Raw genomic sequence first — 12,102 nt, forward strand, 5'->3', positions numbered from 1 at the left:
TTATTTATTATTTATAACATCAATGGTCACATTTTCCCAAGAAGAAAACGCGTTTTACCTTGTGGAGGGAATATTTGAGAGGTTTACAAATTTTTTTGGGAAATTTCAAAGACTATATAAAAAACAATACCGTCCTCATATTGTCTCAATTTGTTTGAAATTGTTAGCCAAGAAAATTGAAAAATGAGGAGCCCAAATAACCCCTCTACTGATGATGAAATGTCTGTCTTCATAGGTGGAAGGGGTTCAGAGAGTTATTCTGGGTCCGACAATGGCGAGGATGAGTTTGATGATCCAATACTCTCGAATCATTGTGAAAAATGCGGCCCGTCAATTGAGGGGATCAACCAATCCAACAACATTCGGCACAAAATCATCAAATTGGGAAAACAAGTTGTAGAAAAATATAATGCTGCAGCAAACGAGATGACCACCTTATCAGCCGCCATTCAGGAGATGGAGAGGAAGCTCGACGCACTCGCTCGTATTGTAGAGGCTATCAATAATACACTGGAAGGGTGATACCTGTACTCAGGTAGTTCCACTTATGTTCCTTCAATTAGATGTCTTTCTACTTTAGTTTTTAATGTTCAAGCACCTTCGATGTTATGTTTGTAATTTTATTTTTAATTGTTGTATTGTAAACTGCTGTTATGTTTTTTTTAATTTAACGTGTGACATTCAAAATGCATAATGGTTTTTATTGATGTCTGATATTTATGTTATTTTGTTGAACATTGAATTGAAGGGAAATTAATCGATAAATGGGGCAGAATAAGTTTTTCTGTTCTAAACATAGAAAGGAAATTAATACCCCTGTTTTTTAGGGTAGTGTGTTAATCATTGTCTAGATAGTTGTTTCAAACCTAAAACAAATATTAAACATTACCATAACCGCCTGAAGAATTTGACTATTAAACATAACCAAGACGAAAGTGAGTAGCAAAATGTTACATTTGAAGTGACCTTTCAGAAAAAATAAAATCATTGAATTTTTTAATAGATTTCTTATACTCGAAGTGACAATTCAAGGAGGGTAGTTATATAATTATTTGTCCTTTATAGGGTGGGGTCCGGCGTGTAAGTCTTATAGTGTGCATTTTGACCTTTTTTTAATATATTTTTTTGTTGTGGGAGGGTACACATGAATGAGTTGGGAATGGAACGTGATAATTTTTATAACTTGATATTATATGTGTTTACTTAGAAATAAACTTGTTTGTAAATATGGACGAATTAAGATATTTTTAAATTCACACACTTTAAATTCACCTCTCTAAGAGCACTTGTGCTCTACTCTATCCTTTAAAATACCTCCTCAAAACATATTTTTTTCTATTTTACCTCTAAATTTTACATTACACCATACATCAGATTCTCTATTTTTTTCTCTATATCATTTATATATTATTAATTTTAAGATTTTATTAATTTTAATTATTTTCTGTCACTTTCAATAATATCTCTATTTCTTACAATAATATTTATATATCTTTTAATACTTGCAATATTTATTTATGCATAATGTTAAATATAATAATATTTTATTTTCAATTAATCCAAATTTATAAAATAACCTAAAATATATTTTTCTTACAACATTTAAATATTTTATTTTTTATTGATTTCAAATATTTATCTAATTATTAATAATATTATTATATATCTTCATATTTACATTAATATTTATTTCAAATATTTATATAACTAAAGATATTGAAAGATTTGTTATACAAAAATATATTGTAGAGAGAAAATATATATATTAGAGTATATATATAAAAAAAGAAAAAAAATAATTACAATTTAAATAAATTAATCATAACTAATTTTTGACTGTGTTGCTAGTTTCAATTAATATAAAATAACTAAAGAAAGACATTTAAATAAAAAAAAAATGGAAGTAGAGCTTGAAGGAGACAAGGAGAGAGAGAATGTATGAGAAATTAATAAAAATATAATTTAGAGTATGAACAGTATGTTATAAATGTAGTGTAGTACTGTAGCAAGGTTAAAACATTTATGTGATGGAGCTCTTTTTTTGACCGGTTCTCTATTGGGACTGCTCTAAATCGGTGTTGTATTATAAAGATGATTTCGAGGGGTAGACTACTTGTCAAAATATAAAATGTGATTATTTACAAGTATGAGTGGTCAATTTTCAATGTATGCATGCCGTGTAATCAAAATGAGTTCACATGTGTTGGTAATAATTACAATGAGTTGACATGTGTTTTGATTTATTTTAATTTTCTGGAAAAGCATACCTACTCCAAAACTTTTGCAATCTGCAATGTCACATTTCCTTCCCAAATGAGGCAAGGCCTATAAATGGAGCATTCATTAGCCATTTTCAACTCATATTTTCCAAGAGTCTAGAGAAATCTCTCAAACAAATGAAGAAGACAATTGTTTTAATATTCAACCAATGGACCATAATTGCACTGAAAATTGTCCAAACCAGCCACACTACCATGCCCTACCCGCCCCTTCCCATAACTGTCCTCTATGTGGAGTATCCCAGCAAGTGGCTAAGCAATATGAGGAAGTTGTCATGGTCAATGATACAGTATCCGTCTTAGCAAGCACAGTCTCGGGCTGCGATTTAGATATGGAGGCCCAATACAAAGATGTTAAGTTAATTGTGAAGAAGCTAGAGAAAAGGCTCCGTGACATGGAGACAAATATCCACACTTTGGTGGAATTATTGTCACAACTATTTAGGGGATGAACTAGACAATCATTCCTTCATTATGTTTAGTTGTTTTTATAATATGTTTTAGACTTTTAAATTGTACATGTTTCAAGCTTTATTTATATTTTTTGAAGTTTGTTTTTTTTTTGGGTTATTTTTATGTTTTGTTTAGTGGAATTTGAAGATTGTGGGAAAAATAAAAGTTGTTCTACATGAACTTATTTCTTATATAGTTAAAAAGTTACAGTGTTACAAAAATATTGGAATATATTAAATAACTACCACAATTAATGTTCACTTAACAAATAAGAAAATCGTTCTTTCTAGGAGGGTAGAAAGGTAATAATTTTGTTTATCATATTTTTATAATCCACTGATGTAGATTGTTGGAACAATGCAAGGGTAATTCACAATTATTTTAAAATATAATTGTGAGTTGGAACTTCAAAATTACTTCATCCCTTTTGGGTGATCTCACTAATTATACATGTGTAGAAAAATAGTCCCATTAAAAAAGTGCACATACAGACAATATAGCACGTATATCTGGTCAACAATGCTACAATGAAAGACATGATATTTTAATATTTTTTCTACCTATGTATAGAAATTATTCTAGCCGAAATGGTTTAGACCATCATTGCCAGAATAATACTTCATAAGTGCTAGTGGGAAGTGTGTTGAAGTAGTACCTCTCAAAACTCATAAACTTATTGCCTTCATTCAACATGGCCTATAAAACAAAATTGAATGAATTTTGTCAAAAAAATCACTTACCATCTCCCTTGTACGTATGCACTAATCATGGGTCCACTGACAAAGCCATGTTTGCTGCCTCCGTCACAGTCAATGATGAAGCATTTCGTGTTCCCGCGACATTTAACACGAAGAAGGAAGCTATGAATGACGTAGCAAGGATTGCATATGGATTCCTCTATGTTGAGAAAGCCAACTTTCAGCCTTCAGGATTTAATGGAGGTACTCACTTTTAAATATATAAAGGGTCAAATATATTTTTTCTTTAAACAATTATTACGTTTTTCATATTATTTACTTCTCAACCCTAATGTTTAAATCTCACTTTATTAAACTAAGGGTCATCATCAAGTTCCCATGGTAGTAGGTCTCCTTACACATCTTTTGAAAAAGATGTGTCGTGGAAAAATATCTTGCAAGAGCGTCTCCAAAAAATGAATTGGAGCTTGCCAAGATATTATACAAAAAAATCTAGCCCGGATCATTGTCCTACATTTATCTCACGTGTGGAGGTAGAAGGTAGAATATTTGAAGGAGTGGAAGAGTGCTCCAAAAAACTGGCTGAGAGGAGTGCCGCCAAGGCAGTGTGCAATGCCTTGACTTGATTTTTTACTATTCCATATATAATTAGTTTTTTAGTACACAAAACTTTATTAATGTTATTCGAACAAGTACAATTTTAAGTTGGTGGTACACCACTTTTAATAGTATGGTTATTATTAACTATATTTCAATATGTTTATAATGTTTCTACTATCCAGGTGGGTGACAATCTCTATTGTAACTATTAGATAATTTTTAAAATATTAAATGATATTTCTAACGGTACTGTAGTAGTTACTATTTACATATTTTGTTTCTTAAGGCCAACTCCAATGGGAGTTGCTATGCCTAAATATTTGTCACAGGTGGTCAAAGGTGGAGATTGAAAGCTGAGGTGGAGAGATTATTTCAAAAGAAATTTGGCAACGTTGCCTTCATATATATATATATTTTTCTTTTTTCTTTTTTTTTGATTGGTTAAGCTTTGATGTGACCATTTAAGCAATCTCCCCCCATTGGAGTTGGCCTAATGATATTTACTTCTTAACCTCATTTGTTGGTTATCCGTGTGATCCTACTATTTCCCCTTTTTAGAATGTATGATAGTTCCATAAAGCAATCATATTAATGGACCTAAAAAAATTAAAATAATATTAAGAGTTTTGTATTGATTTTTTTTTTTTTGTGAAAAATTTCCACGTGTACATTGACACTTCTTAAAATACCTAAACGATGATTAAACAAAAAAAAATTTGGGTTGTACCAGACACGATATGTGTACTTTTAAGGTGTACCAGTTGTGGGAAAGACACATAAATTGTAACATTCCATAAAAGTATGACTTCTCCCATTTACATTGGTAGTGGCCCATTTATGTCTGTCGCCTACCCTAAAGTTGGGTGACGAGGTGGGGCCAACGACCCAAGACCACTGCGTATGCGTATGGTGGGATCCACTGCCCCAGCACCTTCTCTTCTTCCTCTTCTGACTGCTTCTTGCTCTGCCTCGGGTCTCACTCACAATCACAATCCCAATCCCACTATAGAAAAATAAAATCATGGCCCCACCAAATCGGCTTAGCTCTTTCAAGGGCCAACACCTCCTTCCTTCTCATTGGGCCTTGCAACATGTTACAAATAAGATTGCATAAACTTCTAAATTATAGTTAAACATTTATATAATTGTTAATTTCAACCATAATACCATCATAGGAAAAAAATAATTAGTGATTGAATATATAATTAAGCATAAATATTTAATAACTCTTTGGCAATAAATATATCGTTTAATTTATTGAAAATGTGACTAAAAATTATTTTTTATAAATTATAATATATCAAAATTTTAGCCGTTATAAAATAATTTTTAATTATTAGTAGTGAATAATAAGGACCACAATAGAAAATAATTATTTTTATTAAAACTTGTTATGAATGTATCTAAAAATAAAATGTTAATTCAGATTGTCATGTCAATGAATGAGGACAAAATCTTTTAGTTTGGTGCTTCTTATATTTGGTGGGTCCACAGAATTCAATGTACAATGGACTGTCATGCCACCTAATTTACTATTGAAACTATTGGCAGAATAGTTTGTGAACAGTACTTCCCATGCCATGGCCTTACATTTTTAGGGTCCACTTAATTTAATGTGGCATGGCATAGACACATTTTACTATTGAAAGTATGGGTCAAATAGTATGTGAATAATACTTGGTGACTAATAAAAATCAGACTACACGAAATGAACACCTATATAATGGATGGTTGGTATAGTGCATTTATTGGTTAGAGATTCATGCATAAACCACCAAGAAGACAACTTTTCCCCCTGAAATTAATTATGTCGTCCGGAGAATGTGGTACTCCAAACAGTGCATGCCCGATGCATTGCGGGAGCCCGGGATCGTCAAGGATGAAGGCTTCATCAATCTCAACTAAATACAAACGTGTTTCTGTTAAGTGTGTTAATTGTTCTAATTGCACTACTCTTAAGGATAAGTTGTATGAAGAGAGGAGGCTGAGGAATAAGGCCTATAGACTTTCTAAGGAAGCAAGAGACCTCCTGCTTGATTTGTCAGATTTGATCTACAAATTAACAAAGACAACCAATCTTGCAAATGAGGACATGAAAGGTATTAACATGGTGGTCGATAATATGAACAATCAATTGAGTATGGCCGCATGTTTGAACTTGGACAATGTTGATTGATCCGACAACTATTACAGACAATGAAGCCCACATCAACCCATTTTCACTATGTTAAGTATTTTTAATTTGTATTTGCTGGAGTCTTAACTCAGATAACCTTACTTGGTCTCTTAGGTTATTTAGTGTTTCAATATGTTGTGGTTGAATTAAAAATACCATGCAGTATGGATATTAAATGATTGTGTGTACTTGTACGAAAATGTCATTATGACAAACTTTGTGGTGATGTGGTTAGTTTCTAGATTTTAGTAAATGTTGACTATTTTACATTATAAAATATGTTGAATGGATTTATTGTTTGAACTATTGTAAGTCACAAGAAACCACTAGTCGACAACACAAAGTTTACAAATTAAATCAAGTAACAACCAAAATTAGAGGATAAACATACATGGAAAAATAAGGGTCAATTGTTTAATAAAATATTTTCATTAAAAACATATATTTCAGGTGGCCCAAAACATCAACTGGGCCTCGTTAAAAAAGGTGTACACTTTATTCAACATTAAATGTCCCAATAAATATGTCTACCTAATAACTTGCTTGGATAAAAACATGTATCCCCAAACTTTAAAATTTAACCAACAGCACATTTTGTGTTCACAATTGAATAGAATATAACAAAATCTGGAGGATATGCCAAGTTCACCTTCAAAAGTTTCAGTGCACGAATCTCCTTGAACAAGGTGAGCATAATCTTTATTTTATTCTCCATGACCATTACTAAATTTATGTTGACACTATTTTAATTTGAGTATGTCTCCTATTTTATGTGGGAACCAAATAGGGGCTATAATTAAAGTAATAGAAACTGACCATATTTTTAAACAGCAATTTCATGACTCAAAGTTTGTACACATGCACATACGTAACTTTCAAGGTTGTCATAAACAATCACTTAGTTTAGATGTCAAATTTTAATTTAGTTAAAAAAATCGTTTTATTATCAATTTAAATTCTTTTTTATTTTCAAAGGAAACTTGTCTTAAGTCTATTAATGCCCACATTCCCTCGTCATTAGAAATTCTTCCAATATATTGACTAGCTCATTTTACTGGGCCTATTGTTTAATCTCCTCAATATCAATGGAAGGCCCAAATAAATCTTACACTTGAAAATGCATTGGCCTTTATTATTTACGTTCACATTTCCTTTAATTGGGTATGTCTCCCATTTTCTATGGGAACCAAATAAGGAAAAATTATAATAATAGGAATTTTCTTCTATTTTGAAAATCCAGTTTCACATTTGTGCCATGTTTTTACACACCTTTGCAATATCAAGCTTTTCACCAATATCGACTGAATTTACATGTCAAATTGTATGTATAATGGGCTATGTAAAACATACAATAACTCTATTCATAATATATTTCCTAAAACTTGGATTTTCTTTCCCAGATTTAACTTAAATATGGACGAGGTAGGAGTTTGCAAGAAACATCAAATTGGGAAAATATACTACAATCTTTGGGGATTGAGAAACTCGCAAATGATATTGAGACGGAGGATGTCCAGGGAAAGGTCTTGGAGTCCCTTGAAGAGTGGGAGGATTTTTATTACACATACTCTTTGTGGGTAGGCTACAGTGTCCGCAAAGCAGATGTACGGAAAAAAAAATGGGAACATCACCATGAGAAAATGGGTATGTTCAAAAGAAGGTTTCCGCAAACACATGGAAATTGACAAGGCCGGTGGGAGCAAACAAAAAACATCTATTACTAGGACTGGTTGCCAAGCTAGTTTTCGAGTCGTAATGATGGGCGATGAGGGTCCGTGGATTTGCAAGGAATTCCAACCTCTGCACAACCATGGCAAGGCAACATTAGATGAGTTGCGATTTCTGAGATCAAACCGTTCCGTGTCAGAAACCCTAGTTGCTCAAGTGAGGTCAATGAACCAAGTTGGGATAAGAACTTCACACATCATCTCCCACTTGGCAATGTAGTCTGGTGGGTACGAAAGGATGCCTTGCCAGCTACGAGACGTTTACAACAAGGTCGCCCATGTCAAAAGAAAAGAGAAAAGATGTACAGATTCAAATGGTGCTTTGGGATATTTGGATTGTTTGTCAAAGAGGGATCCAAATTTCTTCATTCAATATCAATGTGACGTGGACAACAGATTGGGGAACCTATTCTGGGCAGACGGATATTCTCGACGGGATTTCGTCGCATTCGGTGAGGTTATTGGATTTGACACAACATATATGACAAACAAATATAATAAACCCCTGACAATTATTTTGGGCGTCAATCATCATTTCAAGACCTGCATATTTGGAATGGCACTGCTTAACTCCGAGGATGAGCAAACTTACTTTTGGTTGCTTGACAAATTTATTGAATGCCACAATCATGTAACACCAAAGGTTGTGGTGACAGATGGAGATGGAGCTATCAAAAATGCTGTCTTGAAGTACTTCCCAAATGCAACTCATCGGTTGTGTGCATGGCACCTGTGTACCAACGCTTTAAAAATTTCGAAAGACCCCCGATTCTTACAAGGATTTCAAGATGTCATGTACAACTATTACACAATAGAGGAATTCATGCAAAAATGGGGGGAATTAATACACAAGTTTGACCTCCATTCTAGCCAATGGTGCACGAACACTTATCACAGTCATCGTTCATGAGCAGAGACATACCTAAGAGGGAAATTTGTCGCCGGAATGCGGACCAACCAAAGATGTGAGTCCATGAATTCAAGTATTAAAAAATTCCTACATGCAAGTTATAATCTCCGTGAATTCGTTACCTCGATTGACGTTGCTATGACAAAGTTGAGGCACGTCGAGAGAGAAGATGATTACAATAGTCGACACAGTAGTCCTACAATACCAGGTCCCAAAAATGCTCTTAAGACGTACCATGAGCAGTGTGCCAAATTGTACACTAGAAATATGTACTATAAAGTGGCTGATCAAATCAAAGCGGAACATGCGTACTTTGTCAACAATTGTGAAGACAACGGTGAATCATTCTCCTACAGTTTGTCAAAGTTCCAACACGAGGATAGAGTGTACAACGTTCATTACCACCCACAAGAGGAGACATTCACCTGTCACTGCTTGCTTTTTGAGACAGACGGCTATCCGTGTAGACATATTTGGGCCGTAATGAAATACCGTCATATGAAGATAGTACCACAGTCTCTCCTGCTGAAACGGTGGAGTAAGAATGCAAAAGCAAACCTCCCTCTCGAACTAAAGCAACACTCCACAGAAAAGCAACAGTTATTTGAAATGGCTAGGCAGGCATCCCTCGCTTTGGATACAAACTTGTTGAGCTATTACACTTCCAAGTCTGAGCAATCTTACACCAAAGCGAAACAAGAAGTGGCAACACTAACTGCAATGTTCAAGGATGCAGTTCCATTGGAATCAAACACCGGTGACAATGACTCAGGACGATATCAAACCTATCAAGAAAATGAAAACATTACCAGGGACCCAACACCTTGTAGAACTAAAGGATCCGCCTATGCAAGAAACAATAGGGACAATGTTACGATAGATATGTCGGATGGAGTCGTTAAAACTAAAAGGAAGTGTTTGAACTGTTATTCTGTAGACCACAATCGAAGAACATGCCCTCAGCTGGTCGGTCTACCGCTTCCTCACGGTCAACAACCCTCACCAAGTAAGAGAGCTTAACATTCGGCTAAATTCGACGAATCTAGATGACCATCAAACTTTATGACAGAATGATAGTGCAAATTGATTAAGTGTCTATTTTCGTAGGCTTTCTGTCCTACTTAACAATTAAAGTGTTTTGTAAAAGTTTAGGTGGCTGAATTAGTATAAAAATTGCATTAATGTAAGTGAATTCAAATTGCAGCTAAATAGTATATTTGTTTCAATGGTAAAAAATTATTGATTACGGCAGTTCAATCATATTTGTAATGTTTTAGAAACGTAAATTAATGATAATCAAATGGCCAATCCTAAATATACGTTCCTTTTTTAGTGACGCTTCACTCTAATTGATAAAATTAGATAACAAATTGACTATAATCGTTTCTTTTCTTTCTCTTCATTATATACCATGCGTATCATTATTATTGAAATTTCATTAATTGTACATTAAAGAGTGAATTAGTAAAAGTATTCATCTTCACAATTAAAATGAAAAGGATTACAAAATATGACATAATTACACTTACTTAATTATATCGTGTAGATTCGAGCCTACTATCTATACTTACGAGATTTTAATAGTAAGTAACTTTGTTAGCTTTTTTAATTGATTGCTTAAAGTATATATGCTTCTCACCAAATAGGCATAAAATCATTAAAACCATGTTTAAAGCATAATATTAATATGAATTAGGTAATTAATTAGGATAAAAAAACAAAAAAAATTTCATTGTTAATGCAACTCACCAAACTTGTTTATTACTATTACAAATTTACCAATATTATTCTATTAAGTAAACTAATAATATTGTTATCTTTATCGTTAATTAGGATAAAAAAAAAGTGTTAATTAGTTTTGATTTTAGCAGTCCTCATTGTTTTACTAACTTTTCACTACAATATTCAATACTACGTCTTCTGATATATTAATTGATCACTACTTTGTCTGCTGGTAACATAACAAAAGGGGAAGATATATTAAATAAAACATCTTCATTACAAAAATTTATCTTACGTGCCCCATTCATAACTTTGGGCCTAATAAAAAAAAATCTCAATTTTAAAGTTTATTTCACTGTAATAGACCCTTTTCGTTTGGGCCGTGCTCATGGACTCGGAGTGGCCCATCTACCTGTGTTAAACAGTATGTGTTGCGAAATCATAAACAATGTGCAAAATAGTAAGAACAATGTACTAAATGTACAATCAATGTAAAAAAACAACAAATATGTTATGAAACTACAAATTACCAAAAGAACAAAAGTTCAAGAAGTACAATTACCAGAAAACCACCCCCAACGTGTAACTATTCACATAAAATAATATAAAACTGGTTATCTCCGGTGGCTTGCACAGTTGCATTAACTGTTCGATGGGACAAACTACACTATTTAGCCTCACTTTTTATCAGAAATAGTGTTACAATGTCAATCGAATAGTAGTACAAATTAGGGCCCCCTTTGACTATTTTATGACTGAACTGTTCCGTGAACGGAATATAATCCAAGGCCATATATATATATATATATATACACAGTGAATGAAATTTCTTAGAGGCATTTTTTCTACAATCCCTGGATGAGAAATATTGGTGTTGAGAGACACAAGCAGCATATTAGGAAATAGAGCCATAGAATGAGTAAGAATGAAAGTATTAATATCTGTTTTATGGTGGAAATGAGGTATTGATTGATAGTGAGACCTTTTAGCAAACAGTATCTAATAAATAAAGATATAAAATACAAAGTAACATGAAGAATCATTATAATAAAAAGAATAAAGTGAACAAGTGAAGTTCCTAAGGCAAGAAAAATAGTTTGTAAAATTTTTCTGCTATGAATCATCATTGTCCCTACATGTCAAGATGCCACAACCTAGTTAGGTCTCTCATCTCTTTCGTCCTTTCTTCAGTTATTTAAGGCAACTGAGAGTTAAATTGCCCCTGCAGGCATTGTCATTTTATACCGATAAGCAATACTGTAACCTAGATGCTCAAATGGTGAAATGAATATATTTTTCTTCTCTGGCCCCAACCAACGAAGGAGTGATAATAATGGAAAGAGATTGGCACAAAATTATGAGAAAACAAGAGAGATGAAGAGGATATAAGCCAGAAACATTACACGAAATGAAGTTTCCAATAGCACCTTAAGTCACAACAATGTTGACCTTTTTTAAAAGAAAAAATACATTTGAAAAACCTAGAATTGCCTTTTTTCTTATTTAGATTTGGGTTATTGTAATTTTATGCTACATA

The 12,102-nt window shown here is 33.0% G+C and overlaps 1 protein-coding gene across 1 annotated transcript; it reads left to right on the forward strand.

Annotated features, from left to right (window-relative positions):
* The first annotated feature begins 5,909 nt into the window (after positions 1-5,909).
* LOC133792028 (protein FAR1-RELATED SEQUENCE 5-like) lies at positions 5,910-8,843 on the forward strand. The gene is made up of 3 exons (XM_062229938.1): positions 5,910-6,129; positions 7,795-8,090; positions 8,154-8,843. Exons 1-3 carry the CDS (start codon positions 5,910-5,912, stop codon positions 8,841-8,843), a joined length of 1,206 nt encoding a protein of 401 aa, XP_062085922.1.
* Positions 8,844-12,102: the final 3,259 nt, after the last annotated feature.

This window comes from Humulus lupulus, chromosome 7, assembly GCF_963169125.1.
Source record: "Humulus lupulus chromosome 7, drHumLupu1.1, whole genome shotgun sequence".
Classification (NCBI taxonomy): Eukaryota; Viridiplantae; Streptophyta; class Magnoliopsida; order Rosales; family Cannabaceae; genus Humulus; species Humulus lupulus.